The sequence below is a fragment of the Pezoporus wallicus genome, unplaced genomic scaffold, assembly GCF_028554395.1.
Source record: "Pezoporus wallicus isolate ANWC-B61680 ecotype Strahan unplaced genomic scaffold, APGP_CSIRO_Pwel_v1 contig_5552, whole genome shotgun sequence".
Classification (NCBI taxonomy): domain Eukaryota; kingdom Metazoa; phylum Chordata; class Aves; order Psittaciformes; family Psittacidae; genus Pezoporus; species Pezoporus wallicus.
The window spans coordinates 4,159,605-4,184,925 of record NW_026640754.1 but is presented as its reverse complement, the minus strand read 5'-3'; the positions used below and the strand labels follow the sequence as shown (position 1 = coordinate 4,184,925).

The window sequence follows — 25,321 nt, the reverse complement described above, 5'->3', positions numbered from 1 at the left end:
AACTCTACATACTACCTGCTGTTAATGCATTTGCAACAGGTATTGAATTTATTTTCATTTATTTTAAGCAAAGTGTTTGACACACTTTAGTTGACAATACAACTGTACAACTTAGTATCATCTTCTTATTACCGAAGCTGCTATGCCAATGACTTTTTTTAAACAATTGTCGCAAAACATACTGTCGCAAAACATACTGTCAGACTACAAGCACACACAAAAGAATACTAACAGAACAGTTGTCTGTGTAACAGGATAACAGACAAGTTTGAATTCTTTTCCCCTTTGACTACCTGTTTGAACAAATGGAGGAGGAAAAAAAGGAAGCATAATTACATGAGAAGCAGCAGCAGTGTTGGTTAAGGTGGTGCCATCAGACACAGCAGACATCTGGCTCAAGGTTGGGGAAGGTGTTTCAGAGCAGTCAGTAGTATCATAGCTACAAGTCTGCAGCTCATCTAGAATGGCTGTGGAAGACTCACTCACTGTGTGGGAGGAGCACTCACTCATGGCAGAATCTGTGCTTACAGATGCTGTTTCGTTCCTGTGGATACTTTCAGAAGCTAGGTATGGGTATTTATATGAAAACTGTGAAAGGGCTGGGATTTTATAAAAGCGTGAAGGCAAAAAATCATCAAGCGTTGGCAAAGAATATGGTACTAGATGGGTGCCACTGTCTGGTGAGAAAGAGGCTCTGTTAACTGGTACCACGGGAGGAAGAGGCAGTGGAGAAGCTTCTGTTGCTGTTTGTCTGTGTGTCTGTGAAGCATTTACCTCCATCACAGGGGCAGTTACTTTCTGGTTTCCAAGCTGAGATTTGAGGGAAAAAAAAAATAAGAAAAGAAACAGATTACTAAATGAATAAAAAACTTTTCCCTTTGCCTCTTGCTGTGTGTAGGAGAATTAAAGAAGTGTAAGTTTTTGAGCAGCCCAAGGAAGTTCACATTGACATGGATTAGGAAATAAATCAACCACACTCTACATTAAAGAAGGAAAACACAAAAGAAATCAATGCATCAAATAGTAGTGGAAGCAACGCCAGAAACCATAGTGTGCTAGGGATGCATATTCATAATGTACTGCAAATACTAATGATCTTAGTTTTGTGTCAAGAAGGCTCACACTATTTTATACTTAAATATGTGAGGCTAGAGAACATCAAGTTCATTTTGTTTGTAAAAGGAAAAAAGGATCTGCAAGTCTGATCTCTGTATATGTTGCTCTCTATTTTTGTCAGAGGACAGGTATCATTTTGAAACTAACTAGTACACAAAACGGGCAGGACTGCAAGGTAAATGGAAACAATAATACTGAAAGTTTATCTCTGCAAGCAATAGGTTGTGGAATTTTTTGCCTCTTGTGACTGAATATATCTTCTCCACTGCCTCTGTAACAAAAACGTTTGGATGATCCTTAGAATTTTCAAGCACCCTGGAAGCACCCTGTCAGCCTACTGGATAAGGTGTTTACATAGGAGCCTTTTCAACATTAGAGGACACAAGGACTGTTAGGATTACTGGTATAAATCTGAGGAACAACAAAGACTGGGAGCACAAGAACAGGACACGCGTGACTTTGTACTGAAACAAAACATGCTACCTGTTTGGCTTCAGCATGCCTTAAACAGGGAACACCCCCATGAGAGTGCTTCTGAAAACTGCCACACTATGTATGAGCTTTATATTTTGTTATTTCAAGACACACATAGGACACTGGGTTTAAACCAGTCCAGAAATCGGCTTTTGGGATCTGCAGCTTCTTTTCGAATTGAAGGTACAAGAAAAGCATGTTGGCATCCAATCTTTATTGAACAGCTGCACAAACCCTTATATTCTGCTATTAACCAGAAGCTTTCAGTCAATCCCAAAGTATGTCAAAATACTGCCTAATGGTTTCTTTTTCAGTTGGGCTGCAGAACTCTGGAATAGCTGCAGGGGGAGAGCATTTGGGATTTTAAATTCAGGTAAAATAGAGGACAGCAAGATAACATATGCAGTAATTACTACTTTAAAAAGAAACATTTATTCATAGATACCACGTTGTTGCGAATAACACCATGGTTATTTCCTACGCTCAGAATAGGCAGATATCTAAATCTAATCATTCAAAAAATGTTTCGAGTAACCAGATTAAAATACCATTTTGGCATTTTAATCCAAAATCTGAAAATACCTTCTAAAGCTCTTATGGACAACTTTAACATGACCCAGACTGTGGTACTTATGAGAGGTCACTGGGGGTCCAGTTCCATAATTCTTGCTGAGATCAAGTGGAATTTATACAAATAACCTTACTCCAGTCAATGGGACCATCCATATGAATAAGCATTTCAGACAAAAATCTTAAGCATGTGAAGAGATATCCATCACTTGTTCCAAATAGTTCAAAAGAGCCCTTTGGCATTACTGGACCTTTGGGGTACATAAAAGCAGCCAGAAGCTGCTGTTAAAATCTGCAGTTAAAATGGTGAAGAAACTTAGTCAGCTTAAAATTCAAATCTTATTCACAGCAGTGTTTCAAATCCATAATTGGGGGAATAAAAGGAAATCTTTCCATAGCATAAATCTGAACAGATTACTTCTTAATCAGCAAATCAATAACTGAGTGTATGAGTGTAAATGGAGATAGAATTTTTAGTGATAACTAATTTGCCAACAGAAACTTCAGAAGAACAATATAATACTATTAAAATATTTTCATAAGAAGCAATCATATGCAGATGTGAAACAGCTGGTTATACAGCTTAGTGTATCAGGGGGTTAACATGTATGCATTTATGTACACATACAAAAATCAGTCATTTTACCTCACAGATACATAAAGGGAAGACAGAACCATCATTCATGATGAATTTCATTGTTCATCTCATAATTCAAGTTCTCCAGAAAAAGATACGAACCAGGAGATCACAGTGCAATTATGAAGGAAAGCCAGTATGAAGCTCTGAAGTTCTTGAGACCAGATAGGCTCTCAGCATCCCCAAGAAGAAAAGGTACATTTGATGAGGCCAATATATGTAAATTGATCTCTAAATTGTTAAAATAACAGGAAATTCTGGAGACTTAACAAATTAGTAAGCCTTCTGGCTTTGAACAGGGAAGACTGCCTGAATGCTTGAGAAAAGGGATGGACAACACAAGGACAGATATTCAGGGTGCATCCAGAGAGCTAGTGAAATTGAGTTCTTGAAGAATGAAATTAATTGTGTTTGGCAAACAATAGCTGATTTCATCAAGCTAAATTAATAAAAAGAATATAAAGTTATCATTCTTACAACATGGGTAGAAGGAATGCAGCAGTTCTAGGTACTGATTCCCAGTGTGAAGTTTCTCAGCTTTGTAGAGTAAAACTTGAATATTCTGCCTAGTTCTACAATTGTCATAGGTACAACCATTACTCTGGGAAAGAGTGGCTGAAATGGTGATTTAAAACCCACATTGTTTTCAAAAACTGATTGCACCATTTAAAAAACATAGAGTGTTGGTAAACCCTAAATAAATAGGTTTGGCTACTATTAATCCATACATTTCATCACTGTGACTCCAGAAAAAAATTAATACCAGTTCCATTCAGTGTGCTTCAGATTAGGTTTGTTATTGTTATAGCACAAGAAACACTTGCAGAAGTCACGTGGATTAAATGCCAAACAAGTACTTAATCAATTAGAATGATGAAAAACTAGTTAGACTGCATGATTATCTTGAGTTGTGGAGCATTGCTTGAGAGAAAAATCATGACAGTCTTGAAGTGAATTGAAGGTCTCAAGTGCAGCTCTCTGCTGGTCCTTAGAAATCTTCACCTTACATCAAATAGTAAAACTGAACAATAGAGTTGCTACCCAATTCATGTGAAGTAGACAGATGACCCTCATACGGGTTTCAAAACCAGTCATCTATCATTTTAATGCAACATCTGTGGGGAATGGTGTGAGATTACTAATGACACCAAAGTGCTGGCCTTGCTTCAACAGTCAAGACACAGATAGAGACTTAGACATAAGCGAATAAACTCATTTTGTTAATACATAGTAGAGTTTAGTAGTCAACAATCGAATTACACCCATACGCTTGCACAAATGGGTAAAAATACCTTTATTTTTAATTGTTAAAAGCTGATGTAGAAATTTCCAGACTGATGCTGCAAGTTATATTGCCATGCCCACTTTCAGTACCTAGTAGGCCTCTTATTCTAAACTCAGTATAAGGAGGTGGAGTTCAGCCCTTGTGCAAAACTACATTAGTGATACAGAACTTACAATTAAAATTATGTGCTTGATTTTCTTTGCTTGCCATCTGCTCCCAAAACATTGAAACCTGCCTTGTCCCCCTTCTACATCACTCAATGTCCTGTCAATACCTAACAAACTAATGTATTTAATATACTGATTCAGATCATTATTATGATGCAAAAAAAACCACTTTTACAAGCATCTAGTAGACTAGTTTTTATTCCTTCAGGACCACAAGGGCTAAAAGAAAGTGTTCACTCATCTGTGGAATTCAAACAAACAGGACAAATGTTTCGCATCCTCAATCTCAGAGACTGGTACATAGTACAAGAGGACACTTATGAACCCAGGAACAAAATGAGCAATAAGAATACCAGGCATTTATTTCAGAAGATGCAGCTCAGGATTCTTCATCCATTTAAAACTTTTTCTTACAAGAACTTTGGGCCACAATTTACCTCCACTGGTCTCATACTAATGAGTGCTAATTTTCCTGTTAAAATAGATTAGATTCTTTCTCCCACATCTGTAGTATGGTATAGAGCAGCATCATCTCTTAGGTCTGTAACAGTATAAAAAAATCTAATACTGAATAACTTGAATCCTTCTCTTTCATATACACTTGTAAGGGATTTAACCTTTCTCTGAGTAGGAGTGTTTACAAAATGTCACCTGGTGATTCATACCACACTCTGCTTGCTCCTAAAGTTTCAGCAGACAAGCTCTGAAATGAAGTGAAAATAGGACCACAAACATAACAAGATACATTAGAAAATATGGAAAAATTGTTGTGCATGAATTTGGACCATACAGGCTCTCTCTCAGCTGTACTTTTCCATGCTCTGTGACATAATACAAGTTCTCTATACACATACCCATGCATGCAGAGAAATTCTCATTCAACACTTCTTAAGAAGTGATGATGATTAGCCAATCTTACCTCATTCTCCTCCACAAACATAAGCCCAGATGTAGAGAGAGAGTTGGCTGTTTTTAGAGCACCTTTCTAAATGCATTTGGTTTTTGAGAGTTTCTGTGGGGGATCTGAATGTTTCTGGTAGGTCTAATCTACAGCTGGAGAGTATCCCTAAAGGATATCACTTAACACAGCAACCCATGATCTGCATATACAAAAGTATTTTAACTGCTGTATAAAGTCCTGTAGAGCCTGCAAATCTGTAACAGTTTAAAAAGTGAAATTACTCTCATGCACAGTAAACTGAAAGTTAATTTGTCTATGTAAGAGGAACTGTGAACTTTGCATATACCACAAGATACAGCGCTAAAGGGGATCATAATTTTTGGCATTAGTTAGAAAAGTTCCAATATTTCAACCAGAGATCTGAGCCAGAAAATAAATCTTTTCATACGTATAGCTGTAGCCTTTATTTCTAACTGCAGCCCATGGCATCTTGGCTTTGGGACTTCACCTGATGCAGAATTATCCACCGCCTACATGCCAATGTGTACTGTAAATTAGGTATGTATTTTAACACAGAGCTAGCAAACTGGCTCCAAGACTGCACTGTGATGACAGATAAGCGCCTTCATATTAAAGCTGAGCATCAGTGAGGATGTCAGCTGAATTTTGCAGGCAAGAGATCAATAAATGGGTGCAACTGAAATTTGTATTGTTTCAGTCAAAGAAACCCAGTTGCCAAATTTCTGATCATTCTTCCCTCACACTAATGCCAAGCAGAGGGCAGAAAAATTAGTGTAGAATTGCTGAATAAGTCACAGCTACTTTGACTTCTGACAGCTCACAATGAAGCTAAAACAGATTCTAAAACGAAAAGAAATTGTAAAATGTATTTTGTATTTTAAAATGCTAAAACCAAAATAAATAAATTAGCTAGAAGATAAACTATCTTTAGTCATTATGCTTAGAGTCTGAGTATTCTTCTGGATTTTAAAAGAAGTTTTTGATGAAGATGCATCACTTACAAGCCACTAACTTCCTATTGTGCATTTGTACTCCATAAAGTGCTCACAGAGGAACAAAGAAGTCTACCCATCTCAGCTGGGTTAATTTCTTTCTTCTTTCTTTCTGAAAAAAACTTCAGGTTTTGTTCAGTTCTGTTTTGGTCCATGTGACAGGTAGTTTTACCCAGAAAACACAAAGTCTAACTTTGGTAATGCAAGTATAACTAAACAGGCGGTTATTAAGTGATTCATGAATGATCTAAAATAAAAGATGGAAAAATTAAATATACCACATGGCATTCTGCAGCCTGTGAAGAAGGAAGAACTGTAGACTTTTGTCCCAAATCCTTTGAAGACATCTTTGAAGTGTCTGGAGAAACACTAGGTGGATGTTCTTGGATTTCAGGCTCTGCTTTATTGTCAGGGGTGGGAGCTATCTGAATGGAAAGAGATGCTGTGTGTATCTCAGGCATGGGGTTACAGGCAGGTGAGACAGGCCTTTGTGGGAATACTGGCACTTCAACAGGCTTGAGCTGTTGCTGTGTATTACAATGAATGCTACTCGCTGGGTCACGTGTCCGGGTTAATTTCAGGGTAGATACCCTACGTTTCTGAGACTGTTGCCTTTGGCCTTGATGGAGAGTAGTACTAATACCAGCTACTGTGCTTGTGCCTGCACTGGAGATTGAGGTCAGTGGTTTAATGATTTTTTGTGCATAGGACACACTTAGGTTAGATGTTTGAGAAGACATTGTCTCCTGGACAGACTTCTCGTTAGTGTAATAGACAGTATCTGTGGGAAGGTGTTTGGCTGGATTAGTTGTTACTGCCTGGAGGTTAATTTTGTTCTTGTGATTAGTCACTCTTGCTTTCTGAAAACTTTCTTTTCTAGGGGGTGGCAGAGGTGCCTTATTTGCCAAAAGCATCCACACACAGCAAAATAACATTGAAGAAGAAACAGAAAGAAAGTAAATGTTAGAACAGGAGATAAACTCAGTTTGACTTTTATCTTAAATAAAGGAACAGCAACTTAAGGGGCTTCATCCCAACATTGCTCAGTTCAATAGACAGCTGAATTGGTCAGGTTCCCACCACCTTTTGCTGTGCAGGTCTGTACAGCTTGTGTTTAGAAAGCCAGATGTTCCATTTGCTCAGAGTAAGGTGGAATGAGAAGGGAGCCCACAGAAGTTCATTTTCTTTCAAAAAAAACAATTATTACATTGAATAAGCATTATTACTGTGAAAGTATTCAGATATGTAAGTAATTTCCAAAATGTACTCCATAGTCTTAGATTACAAGCTATTATTCACAGACAACACACATATATTAAACACACAGAACCTCAAACTTCTGAACTAAAATAGGAATGGAGACGGTATTGATGTTGGTATGTTGCTCTTTTTTGGACAGATAAATATGCTTCCAACTTAAGTGTTTTCTGGTGGTTTGTTTTGTTTTGTTTTGTTGTTTGTCGTCTTTTTTCTAGTGTGATCTAATTATATTGTTCAGCAAAACAGGCAGAAATATTGCCTACCTTATAATTAATAAACCTTTATCCTCAGATATTATTTTGATGACTGATGCATTTCTCTGAGTATAAAATATTAATAAATACTCTTTGAAGTCTGGAAACACTCACAGAAAGCTTTTATTTGTGTATGACCTACTTTTACATAGCTGGCTGTCTTGTTCATTGAAAGCAATTTCTGGTAATTAACCTGGAGGCATGCATCCTATGTGGGGTATGCTTTATCTGTCTATGCAATAGAACAGTTTGTAACAACCCATATAAACTGATGATTTGCACTACCTGGAAGACATCAGGACAATGTTCCACAGAGTTATCCCACCTAATATATGTTATCCCCCTTTCAAATGCCAGAACATGAAAGTTGGTGTGTTCAGTTTTACCTGCGTTGGTGATTTTTTATCCTGTAGATTTGGCCGTACACTCCTAAAACCTTTTGCTGTGAGAGATGAACTGCTAGCATCTCCATTCAGTGCCTCTCTACTTCCATCGTAAGATCTCCAAGCTTTTGTGAGGAAAAAAGAATCAAACATTTTTTTTGGTGATTAATAGATCTCTTTATTGCTATCATCATAGCAACCCGGCTATTAAACAAATTGTGCAAAAGTTTGGCTACTGAACAACTGAGATTGCTGCTGTTATCACCATGGAAGTCATAATAACAGGGCTAAAGCTGCTGCTGTATATAAAAATTATCTTTAAAATCTAGAAAATGCAAGGGTTCACAATACTGCTGGTAACGATGTGATATTTCCCCACAGCATTCCTAGAGACTATGAATTTTAACCTTGAAAGTCCTTTAGAGGTGTTGGTGCTTCAGCCCTTATGTAAAGCATGCTAAAGTACTTCAACAGATTAGGTTCTTGAACTTCACAGCTGTGTTGGATTTTGAAAAACATCCCAGCTCATGTAAAGTTAGTTGGTCATGGTGGCTGCATGAAATTTCACCACAATACCTGATCAGTTGTTCCAATAATGCATCTTGTTTCCAAATCTGATGTTACCTTGACTTTCCAATCAACTATATTTTGTCTCTGAAAAGCCCTCAAGGCATTGTCCAAACATAAGGGAGATACTATCCTGCCTCAACAAGTTACAGATTTGAAGACAAAATAGTGGAAAAAACTGGGAAAAATAACACATTATGTGAGTAGGCTGGCGAGTGGGGTGAACAGAACTTGCAATCCTGAGTAAGGCATTAAAAATGAAATAGCAAGTGCCACTGAAGCTAAAGGTGGCAAATTAGCAGCTCGTATTCTCCCAGACAATTAATTTTCTGATTATATATACAGTGTCACGGGTAATACTGCTTTCAAATGAGATCTGAATTTGAGGTCTCAGTCACTTGCAATTATTATCACAGTTTCAGTAATGCTTTCCTTAAAGAATGTGGAAGAATGATATCAAATAAGTGGAAGATTGTTATAATTCATCCACTTCTATGGTATTACAGTGATGCATAAACACAGTGTTTTATTTACCTGAATCTGGAGACTGAGAATCAGACCCTGAAAAAGAAACATCCAGCATTAATTTGTGTTAGATATAAAAACATGATGACACAAAACATGTAGGAGTCTTTTTGTTCAGTTACCTAAGCCCTTCCCTTTACCTAAGCACACCTCAGAATATTAGAGCATAGGTAACTGTGCAATGCTTATTGCACAATTTCTATAGAAGGTTATGGTGTGCTGAGAGCTGCTATTTAATCACTGCTGGTTCAAACAGCCAATAATAAACATTTGCTGTGTTGGTTTTTTTTTCTAGTAAATACTGTGATATACTACCATCTAAAATCTAGCTATCAAAAGAATTATAATTCCATTAAGATTGAGATGAAAAGGTTTAATTCAAAACCAAGAAAGATGCCTACAGATTCTGTCAGGATTTTCTCCCTCTTCACACTAGAATGTGTGATGCTTTCTTCATCACTTTAAAGCAAAACACAGAAACTGATGTATACATACTGCCAGCACAGAACAGATTTGAAGGTCTAGTGCTTTTTTGTATTACTTGTAATAGATATATTTGTCAGGTTTTTTTTTTTCTCTTAAAGAAACTTAAATTATGACATCTCTAAACCAATTAAAAATATTTTTAATGCACAATATAATAGTACTAAGAGCACTCCTTATTAATGTTAAGTGCAAAAAAGCAAGAAAGCAAGAGGCTTGTACTGGATCTTAAATGACAAAAATTCGTTATAAGCATTGTTAAGAAATAAGAACAGTTTTCTTAAATTTACACACATGCAGTAATCCCAATAACCCTTCCACTGTCCTTACAAAGAGTAGCAACCATTTTTTTTTTATTTCTTCATAAATTCTAACAGTTCTATCAGTCTTATACTTGAAAAATCTACAAAACAAAGACTACAAAAAAAAAAATTCCGGCTTGTTTTCTATTCAGCTTCCTATATTATCTTTGTTTGCTGTGAACACTGCATGTTCACCTTGGTGTGACTCAGTCTACACTACCCAAGATTCTTAATTGATTTTACAACTACTTAATTCAGTAGTGAATCTGGGCAGCCAATACCAATTATTTATATTTATTATATTTATAATATTAATTTCATTAAACCAGTCATGAGTATTGATATGAAGCAGTTCTGCCTGTCTACTGAATATTCTGCATGCTTTTATTGGTTTGAACAGTTTTAGGAAAACATGCTTGATGAATTATTTCTTAAAGTTAATCTGGCTCTGACAATCACTTTGTCACTGAGATTCATTCATTCAGATTCTCCTCCTTTGAGAAGAGTTTTTAAAGCAAGCTGCAGTAAACAAAGTTTGATAGAAACAAAACCTAGTTTTCATGCTACCTTATCTTGAAAAAAAACCAAACAAGGGACATGAGACCCAAAATATGTATCAAAGGCAAAATTAATTTATAAATAACTGTTTTTTCCTAAGTTTTCCTATGTTTTTTTTCTGCACAGGCAGAGAGAAATTAAGACTACTTTTTAAAGAGCATTGTAGAACTAAGTAGCAGACCTGACAGTGATAGAAAACACAGTTACCCTTCTCTTCCTTGCAGTCATACTGCAGGAACACACAACACAACAGAAAAGCCATTCAGGAGCAGTATCTCCCTGGTAAGCGGTTATACCTGAGGCCAATAGGTTTGGAGAACTCTGAACTCTCTTCACAGCTGTTAATGTGACAGACATTGCAGCACGTTTGCGAGCGCACCCACCGCTATCTGGAAGCACAAAACATTACAGACAGCAGCCCCAGACAAAGGGAGCAAGCACATGCAACATATCGCAGTGTGAGGTACACTGAACACACATGAAAATAAGCATGCAGTTAGGGAAGTGCTGCAGGAATGTGTAAATTTGCAAGTTCGCACATTAGCAGAATGTGTAAAATTTCACAAACTTTAAACAACAATAAATGTCACAGAAAATAAGAAAGCAATATTTAATAATCGATCCATTAGGAAAATACATCCGTTCTGTCACCTGAAAGACTGCTTAATTATAGCTAATTAGTATAACCAAACAAGTAATCAAGATGAAGAATTAAGCATTCCAGACTAATATTAATTATCTGCACTGTAAAATCATTTCACAGTATGCATTAGAAAGACACCATTCATAAACTGAGCTTATGTTTGATCAGCTTTTGTTCAGTCTGTTCGATCCTTTAAGCTCAAGACACAAAAGTGGCAATTTTTTTGTTGTTTTGATAGAACATCTTTCTTTTCCTTCTCCCCCTTCATTTTTATCTAATGGAAGATAAAAAAATCTGTATCTGGAACCCAATAATATCCCAGGGGAATGACTAAAAAATTAAAATCACTCTGGACAGCCAGGACCAGAAAAAAAAACAACCTTTCTTCTGGATCTTGCATGACTCCTTTCTTTCCTTGCTCTCTGCTCCTTTCTCACTTGGAGCTAGCTGTCATTTTGGTTTATAAATACTTTGTTATTATTAGAAGGCAGGTATTCCCACAACTTAGCTTTATAGCAACTGTATCACAGTTATTAAAGTAAGTTAATAAATCTTCCTGATTGTATTAATCTTGATTATGTTTAACTAGGATATTTTTCTGCTCTTCACTATAATAATTAATTTAATTTTCATATTTTACATTACTGAAATTTCATACAGGGCCCCACTGAAGTCAAGAAGAACCACAACTATGATAGAGGCTCTAACAGTTTTTGTATCTGTGTCCTATGACAGAGGATTTTATAAAAGTACCCTTCAGGAAGACCTGCAACCTATTAGTAGAAACTATTTCCTATGATAGCACTAATCTGAACTACAGAGACATCATTAACCCACATCTTCAAGAGAAGTGAGCTCCTGGTATTTCTTTGCTCATTCCAATATTCTTCTTAAATAGCTTCGCCCTCTGGCCACAGGTCTTGCAGGATACGCATAAGTAGTTGTAAACATTGGCAAAAATCAGAACCACTGCCTCAGGTGTTAAGTGGTTCCAAAGACTCATTGCCGATTCCAAGCCTCAAGGCAAGAGGCCAAATAATTTCAGTCAGCAACAGTTGAAAGCAATACATTACCTGCAATTAAATATTGATGCTGCCCACGTGAAACAAAGACAATGGCTATATCAAGCCTGCACATTCATTTCAGTTTGCTTGCCTGAATATAGAATGGCAAGGATAACAAAAATCACATTTTCCATTCTTGTATTCCCTACCCCCCCATACACCAGAAGTAATTCCAGTGAGATTTGATGATGTGTTGATACCGAGGTTCTGTTGTTCTCCAAATATGAGCAGTACTTTGACAGCATAGTTTATTTAATACAAGCTAACAGGCAAACAATTTCACTGTACTGTCACATCTTTTAGTCAAACAAAGTGATGCTTTACTTGTATTTTTTCAAGAGCTACCTTCCTGAATTTCAGGATAGAGAAACTGAAGTGGGAGAAAAGGAAGACAATGAGAAAATTTACTACAAATGTTTTATCATTATAACTTCAAGAAATTTTGCTCCAAATTAATTTTTAATGTAACTGAACTGAGTCAGAGTTTTATACTTAGTGGACCCATTATCTAGAAAAGTGTTCGGCACGGCTTCATATAAGATAGCTAAAACAGATGTTGCAAGTGGTTATATACATATAAGCATAAAACATTTACCCCTATTCATAGAAGCCCATATGCAAGTCTGTACTTCCAATAACATTCTCAGTATCTGCACAAAGTAACTAGAGGCAGTTAGCACTCAATCAAGACATAATCACGCAAATAAACCATACTGAGTTGTGGAAAATTTTAAATAAAATATGAATGCATGTGGGCAAGCACATATATACATGCATGATGGATTCCATCTTCCCATCTTTGTTCAGGCCAGGCACCCATTAAGTCAAGGGCATTGTATCTGTATGAGGATCAGAAGAATTTGCATGCTGCCTCAAAGGAGGCAGTTTTCAAACTGCTTCCCTTATCTGCACAGCCTTTCACACTGAACTTCAAGAAACTTATTCCAGCCTGTATTCCTGTATTCCTTTTTTCATGGCTCCATCAAATTTCCAGAAAATTCTAACTATATTCATCCAGACTCCTGAAGTCCCAATAACATCAAAAAACAGTAAGTCTAGAGAACAGAGAATTCAAAAACAGTAAGGAAGGCCAAATTAGCATTCATCAGATCATTTGACTTGCAAACTATAAACAATTAATATTGAACAGCTGTTTCTCAGGAATAAAGATATATGAAACTATACAAAATGTATGCATCTATATAAAAAAAATTAAATGTGTGCAAATATGAATACACATATGCACAATTCTCTCTATTGTCACAATGACAAATTCTTCAGGAGTGAGAGTCCTGTATTCCTAGATATTGTTTTAACACTGAAGAAAAGATGACCCAAATCAGGTAAAGTCTGCAGGCAGTAACAGCATACAAAGTTGGGCAATAATTCACAATCTAAACAGCTCCTTAAAATGAAAGTCCAGCTCAAACCAGGACTGTTGCCTAGATATTGCAAGCCCTACATAGTCCAATCAAACAAGCATCCTTAGCTGATACTGAAGAAAATAAAAGAGAAAGGGGAGGTAAAGATTATCATCTGGTGAGCTATGGTTCTGAAAGTATTTTGCAGATTAAGGGACACATAGGGATGAACTCCTGAATGCTAGGATCAATGCTGTAGACTTACCGTTAAAGAGTGAAAAAGGAAAGAGCCACCCACTGACTGGAAAAGATAGGCGGGGGTGATGGTTTGCCCTTCAGCCAAGTTGGTGTGTGTATTTGCATATATATCTTCTGGAAGCTCTTTCTCTTGTTAGCTCACCATTCAGCTCCTCTCCCATTGCCAACTCCCTTCCTAAAATTTTTCTCTTCAGCCTTTCTCCATTCCTTACCTTTCTTCACTTCTTTCTTTCTCCTGCCTTACTTTTGTCTCTCTCCATAAATAGGCACTTTAACACCTAAATCCACAATCTCAACTGGTCCCACTAGAGGCAGCATCATCTTAAGTGAGCTGTATCTCTGACTATAAACAGTCTATTGATCAGGTCCTGCTCCAAAGCAGGATGGAGGCAATTCAAAACAACACCATTTTAATTTAGGAATACTGAGTGGTTCCTTTCTGAAAAGGCTGTTTCAGAGTCATTAAAAGCAGTGGCATAAACCAAGCTAGTAAAGATGAAAGGATGGTGACCTCTTGTGAAGAGGTGAGAGAGAGCAGCCAGGGCACAGGAAATTTTTAATATGCTTTTACAGCTCAAAGGAAAGAAAAATGGCACCCAAACATGATGCTTGCTGGTAATTATTATATTCATTACACTTGTGAACAATATAATTTCCTTCTTTGTCTGCAGAGTGAATTCATGTTTAGAAGTCTTTAGACCAGGGATTCTTACTCCCTATTTTCATTCTGTTCTTCTGAAGCAAATATATAGTGCTGGATACAACAGTCCAAGACAGGCAAAGCTGCTGCCTCTCAACTGCTAGTGAGTCCGGAGACATGTTCCCAGCAGACACATGCACATGAGCACATGTATACACCACATACAGATGTGGCTGGCCACACAGATCACAGATACTCAGGGCACTCACGCTAACAGATAGCACAATGGCCTAAGTCCCTTCTCCTCTTTGCCTGGGCAGGATGAAGGTCCACTAGTGAGAAAATATATGCACACATGTACAAGGTGGGTCCTTCCAGCAACTGGGCTCAGACACTGAGTCTGACATTCATTCTTTTCCTGGACCACAGGGCTGATGCTCTCCTGGGACAGTCCTGGACAAGGGAGGTCCTTGTCCATCACTTTGTTCCTCGGGACTCCTTAATTTGGGTTCCTGCCTGCCCTTGTGCCCCTGTGCTCCCCTAGGCTTTTGGAGGTTGGCTTTTGATGGCTCCTGTGATGGGCCTGGCAGTAGCCTGGCAGGGCAGACTATTATTTGGGCTTCCTCTCCTGTCACTGTTTCTCTGAGCTCCTTTGTGGGGGTAAGCGCACTATTATTTGGTTCTTTGCTGCTGCTAAATTACAACAAATAATAATTTTAAAATTATTTTTTTTCTTGGGGGGTGTTTTTTTGGTTTTGTTTTTTTTTTTTGGTTGATTTTTTTTTTTTTTGTAGAATGCCTGAAACACTCAAACGCACTTAAGTTGCTTTAGTGATCTAAAAGTGGCTTCACAATCTATTCAGGAATTCTTGCAGGGACCCAAGAATTGCCATTCTTTTCTCCCAGTCAGAATGTAAGACATTAGTCCATGTGACGACTTCCACTAACAATTTTAACAAACACAAAATATTTGCATTCTTCCAGAACTACATACATTTTCACTTTTGGCTGCTCTTTATGTGCTTCACCTAGTGTAAACAGCCAAGATATTTACAGGTGGATACCAAAAATCTGTTTTATCACATTAACTTGTATCCATTCCTTATTCGTCAACGCAATTACCTCTCCCCCAACATCAGCTATGCACGCACATCTGTAATATGAATAAACACATTCATCCTGTGTTTTAAGCTGATATGAGCTTCATGGGTAGCCCAGGTTTTCTGTGACTTAGTTTCTCAAAATGTCTCACCAAGTTAATGCTGTTCATAGAGTCTGAAAAGCACTTAGATTGATGAAAACCCCTATATAAAGTTTAAAATACTATTCTGTCACTGACTGCTTAGTCTTTAGGGTTTAAAAAGGCACATATTCTATTAGACTACTTTTTCTAAATTATGACACCATTTGAACACCAAAAGGAACTATGGGCTGAAGTACCTTTGGTACTTCTGAAATCCTCCCCTATATCTGACATCTATTTCTTTGCTTTTGCAAACATGTTTCATTGCCTTATGCTGTTGAATATTCCCTCCTAACATGCGGTACAGAATTAACATCAAATGCTAAAAAATCCCTCCCATATATGGTAAGAGTATTGAAAACCAAAGCTCTTCAAACCATTTTCTCTGTAGACAAAAATATCTTCTGCAGGGTTTGCCGAGACAGACTGCCAAGTCTGCAGCCAACAGGGAACACTGGATTAGAGGAGCCTACTCTAAGCAGTAGATTTTCTTTTTAAAGCTGCATATACACTAGCTTTGCCACTTCAGCAGTTACTGGCACCAGATCAGAATGCTCATTTATCTGCAGGAGCAACTGAAGAAGTACATATTTTATAAAACAAACTACTGGCAAATCAATAGTATCTGATAACCTCCAATTGTGTCATGCACAAATTCCTGTTATAAAGCAGTGAAATATATATACACATAGAAAAACTGCAGCACTCATTTAGTGTTGAAAGACAAGAAAGGGGGGAGGGGGAACCAGCAACTAAACCAGAACACCATGCAGAACAACTTCCACAGCACTCACTGTCTTCCTTAGTAAAGTAATGCTTTATCAACAGATAGGTGCAAAATGTTCATTTTTACACCCTACTCACTGGATTTTAATTTTTTTTTTTTTTTTTTTTTTTTTTTTTAACAATCAGGAAACAATCTACGTTAATAGAACTGGTAGGAAATACCACATTTTTTTTTGTCAATACCTCCTTTTAGTGCAGCTGGTAACACACACATTTACATCAAGCATACACAGGATGAAAAATGTTTTCATTGTGTAAGTGCAGAGCAGATTAAAGTTCAGCTTACAATCGTGATATCCTTAGGTAACTGGAAAGGAATTCAGGTGTGTTCAGGTATTGTAAGTCATTTTTCAAGGCTCCTATGTGATCAGAAGACTATCAATCCCCAAGAGAAGTTATTCAGCCACAGCCACATAGGTTACTTAAATCTTACATCTATTTCCCTTGCCAATTTCTAGCTTGCACAAAAAAAACTTACTAAAATCTGTCATACTTGAGAGCTGACGTAGCACAAACTGTCAATTTACTGCTCTATCCACAATTTTCAAAGTAGAAGCTATAAAATGACATCTATTATATGACTTTAACTCGTATGATTGCAATACACAATGTCATCATAGTCAAATATACGCTGAGCTGCTTCTGAAATTACAGTTCTTTGAAGCAAGTGGTCTTTCAGTACTACCTTAAATATACAGACTGACATGTTCAGGGAAGACATCTTCACTAAAAATGCAAGAGGATAGGACAAGTTTCAAAGAGTATTTCCATAAATGAAAAAAACACTACCCATGTTAGCATCTGGAAAATAATTAGTAACAACCAAAACTTTGGGAAAAACTCCACAAAGTCAACTGAGAAATTCTATGTCTCCTGGTTATATATTTACAAATATAGTGATTTCAAGTGAGCCAATATATTTAAGCTTTGTATTAAAAAGTCTGTCCAAGAACCTGGTCCTACAGAGTCCCAGTCATTGTCAAAGACAACTGGAAGCCAGGAAGTCTGACTAATATAGTGGTCTAGATAATGGCAACCTATACCATGGAAAAGCTAATCCCTTTGGTTTAGAGCATGCTGCTGAAACTCCCGACACTGGCTTCAAAGGTAGTTCAGGTCCTCAGAACACATTTTGATTATTTCAAGTCATCATGTCAGTTGTCATATTGCAGCACTACCATCAGTGATAAAACCAGCTGGTTCGGAAAGGATGGATATGTCTATTCTTATGCCACAAACCAGACAGTTCACCTATGTCATCTAAAGAGTTGACTGCAACTGAAAATCTGCACCTGACATAAATGAAGCCAGGGGTTCACCATTCTGCTTTTGAGAAGCCTATTCCCATTCCCAGCAAAAGCATCATCACCATCTATCAATGTCAATGATTCAGGAGCAAATATTAGTATGTTGTCACAGATCATGAAGATGATTATTGATAGAGTACTTCAATTGATCAATGCATTTATCATAAATTGAGAGAAAAAACAAATCCCTGTAAGTACAAAATAGTTATCCTCATCTGATTATGCAAGTGTAGCTAATAATATAGGGTAGTATTTATACGCTCCTTAATCTAATGACAGTAGAGAATGGAAAAAAAAGCATTTTTAAAGCACGTACATTTTCTTCGGAAACTGCGATTTAATATCACTTTTTCATAGTTGTTAGGTCCTCATATTACCTATTTTTACGTAAAAAGTACACATACAAAACTGATACTTGTAACTTGCACACAGAAGGCTAAACATGCATGTATATTTCACACATCCATATATTTCCATACATAGAAAAACATGCATGTAAATAATACATGGAATACAAATGCATATATATGTCTCATATGTGCCTACATAAGCAGACATACTATTAAAATACCTTGCTTAATTTGAGTTCAGCACCAACTCAAGTACAATTTGTTCATGAAAACTTAAATTTGGGACCTTCTCTGCTTACTAAAGAACACATAAGAGTAAAGAAAAATCTCATAGAAGCAGCATACCTGTGTTCATTTTGACACTGGAGGATTTGCTATAAAGTCTTCAGATTTCCTGTAGAAAATAAAATGATGTATTAATTTGCACAAGACAAGAATGTGTGGTACAAAATGGCAGCAGGACTTCTTGGAGGGGTGGAGAATCCCTGTGATACAAATGACAGTCCTATTTTAACACAGCTTTAATTAAATTGGTACTGCTTGTCCTTCCAAAGTTAAAGATGAGCTGTTGCTTCCATTATAAGCCATTCTATTTTCAAGTGTTTAGTATCTCTGTTGTAAACATTTGATCTCGGATAAAAGCCTAGTGATTGACTTTTGGTCTTGAAACTGTAAACTAAAAATTACTCCTGCATAGGAATGGGGAAATATTTTTAAAAGCTGCTTATATACTTCACTCAGTCCTCTGTGCAAACTGAGAGACATAATGACTAGGTCTCTCTGAGTATTTTTTAAGCAGCCACGTTACCAGGTCTTCTTCAACTGTTTATAAGGATGAGATGTGTCTGTTTTCATCCACTGACTTGATGTGTCTCTAAAAACAACACTGACATTTGATGCTGCTCACTGTATCACTATCACACAAGACACAGGGCATGTGTCTTGGCATCCACAGGTATCCATTTCAGAATTCCCAATGGAGTCAACAGGTAGAGAATCAAGTCACTATACATCAATGCACTTTTAAAAGGTAAATAATCTGCACCAAATTAGCATAAAATACATACAAAGCTTGAATCTTTTTATTTAGAGATCCCACCTCTATACAGTACTTACGAACAAACAAATAGTAAACCCCCCTAAAACCAAACTACAACTGTAGAAAAAGCATGACATCCTACATTAACAGGAGACTCTCACTTACTGATGGTATGTCACAGGACAAACTAGACACTATTTTCCAACTACTGCCAGTTTAAGTCACAGCTTTATCTTAGGAACAGGAGCTTTAATACCTCTTCTCTTTAGGCTCTTTTGGAGATAAAAAGATAAATGCAGAAAAGCTTTCCAACGGCATTCTGCATATACTGGCCAGTCTCAGCTATATTGTTACATATATGCTGTCCACTGTAATTTACTGAGTGGACAGACACACTGAAGGCCAAAATGCTGAGGGCTGAAACAAGTCATTCTCACTCTGCACTGTTCCCACATCAAATTCAGGATAAAACAAAGGGAAAATCAGAATTTTTAATGTAATGCAGCTTCAAAAAATAACTTAAAACTATAAACTGCTCAATTATGTTGGAAGGACCCTTTTTATAATGGGAGACTCAAGATACCAAGTAATATAAGTACACAAAATAACAAAACAGCGTTCCAGTTCAATTCAACAGGAACCCCAAATTAAACGTACCCCTGAGGTAACATGTATATTGCCATATTCTCCATAGATTCTCCACTGCTTGAAAAACTTACTGTTTTTCAGAAACTATCTGAGATCTGCTGCTAATTTCAGTCATTGTGACAAACAAAATGCATGTTACATTTCTTGAGAACTTTGAATTGGAATTTCTGAGAGAATTTCTAAAAGAACTTTTTAAAATTAAAGCATATTCTATTTTTTTTAATAAATTGTCTTTGACTGAAATTTTTGGTTTCTATAGCAGCTACAGAATATTCCTAAGCCTCAGATTCCCACGGTGTTTTCAGACTGCTAGAAGCGACACAATTTTCAAGCCTTCTTTTAGCCTGGAACTGAATCACTGATGGTACCACACATAGGCTACGAAATGCAACACGATATTTATTTTCAGACCCAACAAGTACAGAACTCTTGGAACATTGCAGAACCAAAATGATTTCTAGCAGGTGGCTCTGATATATTTACACAAGGCATACTTAACTCTTACTCAAGTTTTAACAGACAACACTCAGTTTCAGCACTGCAGCTTTGCCCTCCTAAAAGTTCTTCTATCCGGACAGCTTCAGCTCAACTCCTGACACTTAGTGAGGGATTACACACAAATCGCCAACATTTCCCGGTTAATCTCATTTTGCTGAAGGACAAATTAGTCTTGCATACCTGCAAAGAATGCATGTAAATAAGGCAATACAAATCACACTCAGGCAAACAATAGGCCCTGCATTTAATACTAAAATTATTTGAAATTCTCTGCTTCTAAGGAGCTAAAATAGCATTCAAATACTTAATGATACTGACAGTAGTCTCTTCAAACAAATGCAATGAACTTAACAGCCATATGCCTGAAAGCATTTTGTTCAGCATCGCTTCAAGCAGTCTTTAAGATCCTTACTTCAAAAAAGTAGGGGAAAGGAGAGGGGAGCAAAGGGCTTCTTTTTGCTTTGTACTTTTGTTCCTACTTCACTGCCTCCCGAAAACTGTTCTTTGTGAATGGGCTTGTAAGGAGCTTTAATATAGAACCCTGACAGACAAGATCGATGCTTCACTGGAAGTATCAGACATTCTTCACTACCAAAAAGGATGACCAATGATCAGCTAAGATACTCAGCTCTTGGCTAACGCTGTGAAAGAAGGAATGCCCATAACTATTGTGCAGACACAAAGCACTACCAGAAGGCATGTTTGCAAAAGCAGACTGCTCGTCAGCCACCTAGATCAGGCAGGTTTTCTGCTAAGCTCATGCATGGTCTTAGATGCTGAGGTAAAAGAACCCTAAGTTTAACCCCAGTAGCATGCCTAACTTTTGCAGAGGGAGATCCAGGATTAATCTTCATGGCATTCTTCTATAGTTGGCTTCATCTGGCAGAGGTAACACAGTAAAAACCGAATGACTGCACTAATGCACAAAAATGCTCTGTCAGGGTGAATACAGTTGCAGTTCTATTGCTACAATCTCAGTAAATACCTAATATGTATTGCTGTGTTACTTCTTGATAGCTCCCTATATTTTTTGGTAACACTACAAGATTACCTCAGGTCAACAACATTTTGCATTGAGAGAGGCTACAGAAAAGACTCGTGGAAATATCACTGACACCTACTTTATTTTCTCCAAGAGACCCTGATAGATAGCTGTGATTGCTTCTTCTTTTTCTGGTAAGTTCTGAAAGTGTGGGGTGCTGCAAGGAGCCGCTCTGTCACCCCTTCTGTTCAATATTTATATGGAGCTATAAAAAGGGTTAGTGAGAAGTCAGGAGAGGTTTTCCCGCCCTCAGTTTATTCATGAGTACAAGATTTGTGTCTTTACTGTTAGAGGCTTAATTCCATTACTAATCAGATGTTTGAGAACCTACAGCTCTAAGGTAGGAGCTCCAACATTTAACCAAACATCAACTAAATAAATATAAGCAAGTGCTTTGCGAATCAAAGCCTAAATGAGTAGTAATGCATGCTATTACCTGCTTGCACTTCAAATAATTAAGCTAATCATTAGCCATAACCCATAACTACCTAAGGACAGAGAACATCAAAAGTTGGAATATTCTTTCCATGTAAAATTCAGTAAAGAACTGGGAGGTAAAGGAGGTTTTTCTCTTTACAGGCATCCCTGGTGCTGAGTACTGAAGGGTAAATTTTGAGTTTGATGGACTTGAACTATTTTTCCCCAAGGTATTCCAGGCAACTTTTAAAAGCTGGCAGAGAACAACCAGTGAGTGTTAATGGACTAACAGCCTTTTAAAACAGATTCTAAGTACCTACTATTTACTTCTCACCATTTCACAAAAGATATTATTAGAAACAGGTTTAAAATGCAATTTTCTTGTATAGTAATTATATTAATTTTAAAGTTAATTCTAGTATATGCTCTTTACAGTTAGCATCTTCCATGATGAATTTTACCTCAAGTATCTTGGTGAGAAGAGCAACTGGCTTACAATATAGAGCACAGATGGATCAACAGTAGGATAGATATGTGTGTGATCTGGCTGGAAAATGGTAGATTTTCATTCTCCTAGGTAGACAGCAGTGGCCAGATATTTGGAGAGGACAGAAGCTTTCCAGATTTATGTGAGAAGGAGTGTCAGACTTGCATTAATGTTGCTTGCCAGTTTCACAGTTTGAGCTAGAGCGAGCAATCTACTTGAGAAAATATCTGCAAAATTAAGGAGCCAAATCAGTCTGTGACTTTACCCAAGGATTGTTTATTCAGTCAGTTTAAACATTGTAGGTAATCTACAAACACGTATTACCAGGCAGGATTCTATATCCTCATTTGCATGTGGTAGTAAATTCTTTCAACCCAAATCATTAAGAGTCTGTGGAGCATTCCTGTTTAATCCATTCCTGTTATACTCTGCAACAGGCCAATATCTTTTATACGCCAACTCACACATCCAGTGAAGGAAGGGAGTGATGGGGTGGGGGGAGGAGTATGAAGCATTAGTTCTGGAAAATACTGAAGCTGACTATTTGAGTTCTCTCATTTTTTAAAAGAAATTGTTTCAAATGCTTAGCTGTAGCAAGATAATTATGGCAATAAGAGCTTGATAGACCACAAAACGCAGCAACAGCAACTTACATGAAGAAACCACTGTTGCAAACCTTCCCTGGGAGCAGAGGTCTCTCCTGCTGAGCCCTTAAGCAGAAGGGAAGTGTATATACAAATTTATTGCTCAGATGAAAAACCTCCCAAACATTTCATGGAACATAGGTAGATGGTACGTAATAAAAATTTGAGAAGGTACTGAAGAAGGTTCTACCACGTTTCAGTTTCATTAACATACAACAACAGACAATAAAATGGTAGGGAGCCTGTACTAAGATCCAATCCAGCAAAGCATATGCTGAGCATATGCTTAAGCATATACCTTATGTAGGTCCCACAGACCTATTTGTATGCCTAACGTTAAACGTAAGCATAAATACTGTTTGCCCCAGATCATATTGCCTCACCCTATAAAGAGTTGAATACTCCAGTTCAAATTAAATTGTTTTCAGATAGACAAAGAACAAACCACAGGCAGGCAACTCCCATCACAGTTTCTGTAATTTTAACTTTTACATTTTGTTTACAGGATTTTGTAGACAACCTCATGTGTCATCATGCACATGTTACTTATGCACATTATCTGCAAATGTACTGATAAGGTCATTAAACAATTGGGATGTCTGAATAATTTGTACATGGTCATAAACTGCTACTGGAATGCAACCGATAGGACACAATTGCAGTCAGCAGCAGTAAGTGCATGCATGATCAGGTCAATCTGTACATACAAAAGCTCTGTTTACTGGATCCTCTGGTGAGACACAAGATACTAGAAGACATGTCTGGGCTGCAAAGAGTTGGTTTAACTGACTGGGAGAAGCTAAGCATATCTGTGTTTGCAGGGATTCTTTCAGAGGTAGGAAGGGGATGGGTAATTACCCTGTTACAGCTGTCAAGAAATTTTGATTATGAGTGATATCCTAGTAGAAAACAAGTGATTTCTGAGCAGTGTAGAAAGCAAAACAAACATGGAAGTTGGATTTATGACATTTGCTGTCAAGATGCAATTAGGAATAAAAACTCAAGGATATTCCAGCTGCCTCCAGTATTACTAACTTAGGTGGATATCTGACATAAGCCTATTTCCCCTAGAAAATACAATACTAACATTGTTGTTCAAGGCACTGCTAAGATCTTGTCTTGAAATATTGCAAGCGGTTCTAGTTCCCTTCAGCAAGAGTTCAAAGAGCATCAGGTACAGGAAAATCCATTAGAGGAGTCTATGGTTGATATTTCTCTACAAACACATCAAGGGACTGCACTTAACTGGAGGAAGTAAAGGAACAATGTTGGCACATGAGCTACTATTAACCATGTCATTTATCTTGAATGTAAGTTGAAAATCATAAGGTAATTTCTATTCATGACTGTCATTAAGGTCTGGAGACCTTATCAAGTGCTCTGGTTAAACTTAGGAGTATGACCAGCAATGCACTCCTGCTCCTTTCTACTGGGTATGTAATACGTACCAATTTGAGACTAAAAATGCATAAATCACCTAAATAGAGTTCATTCCAATAGGTAATTTTTTTGTGAGGCAATAACACTCCCATTAGAATCAGTGGGAATAGTGGTCATTCATGAAAAAAAAATCCTTTGCTGTTTCCTTCCATTGGTTTTGTCTTAAATATAAAAACATGCTTCCCTTAACTACAGTTAGGTAATGTTACATCTAGCTAACAGAGTCAGAGTAATGTGTGGAGTGATGTAAGACTCCTTAATTTACTCTTAGTAAGTATTCTGAAGTAGCAGGATTTGGTTTTGAACTTTTTGTAACATGCTCAGAAAGATAAAAAGAATAGTTAAAAGATTAACTAAGAGGATATCTACTGGAATATTTTAATCCTTATTATTTTCTAAGATAAAAATTTGATGGGATCACACAGCGCAACTTTCAGCACCCCTACTAAGTACTTAAAACTTTGGGTCAATTTTGCCTTAGTTTGACAGAGATGCAGAGGTCTCAATAACATCTAAAGCTTACAAGTTCTGCGATGAATTCCTAGACCTTACGAAAGCCAAATGAGCAATATACCTTACCATTATTAGGTGTAAGTGAATTCATACAGGAGGGGTTAGGAGTTGTGTGTGGATAAATGCACATACCTTATGATCCTAGTTACAAAACTCTCCCCCCCAATTTCATTTACCTTGACAGACACCAGGCAATAAACAAAAAAAACCAAAAGACTTCTGCAGTCTGAACAGATGCAGACTTGAACCCAAGCTTTTTCCATTAGGAAAGCATTCATGTCAAGCTCTGCACAGATTCTCTGATGACTAACATAATCTGAACTCACAGAGCAGCCTTGGTGTGGTTCAGCTCCAAAAAGTGTGTCAACACTACTGAGTATGAGTGACTTTCTACAGCAAAAGAGTAGGTGTTGAAGCCTGACATCCAGAGAGGGGCTTGACCTCAG

At 37.2% G+C, this 25,321-nt stretch overlaps 1 protein-coding gene across 10 annotated transcripts in view; it reads right to left on the bottom strand.

Annotated features, from left to right (window-relative positions):
• SORBS2 (sorbin and SH3 domain containing 2) overlaps positions 1 to 25,321 on the bottom strand; it is a 148,630-nt gene that overhangs the window by 57,507 nt on the left and 65,802 nt on the right. For 4 of the 10 annotated variants that reach the window (XM_057420320.1, XM_057420322.1, XM_057420323.1 and 1 more), the window contains exons 3-8: positions 18,493 to 18,541; positions 10,792 to 10,884; positions 9,162 to 9,188; positions 8,064 to 8,185; positions 6,442 to 7,059; positions 337 to 810 (exon numbers count right to left, since the gene is read on the bottom strand). In XM_057420320.1, coding sequence (XP_057276303.1) covers positions 337 to 810; positions 6,442 to 7,059; positions 8,064 to 8,185; positions 9,162 to 9,188; positions 10,792 to 10,884; positions 18,493 to 18,502 — 1,344 coding nt within the window. In that variant the 5' untranslated portion in view covers positions 18,503 to 18,541. The remainder of the gene's footprint in view (positions 1 to 336; positions 811 to 6,441; positions 7,060 to 8,063; positions 8,186 to 9,161; positions 9,189 to 10,791; positions 10,885 to 18,492; positions 18,542 to 25,321) is intronic. The other 6 variants (XM_057420326.1, XM_057420325.1, XM_057420330.1 and 3 more) reach the window with 3 other exon arrangements.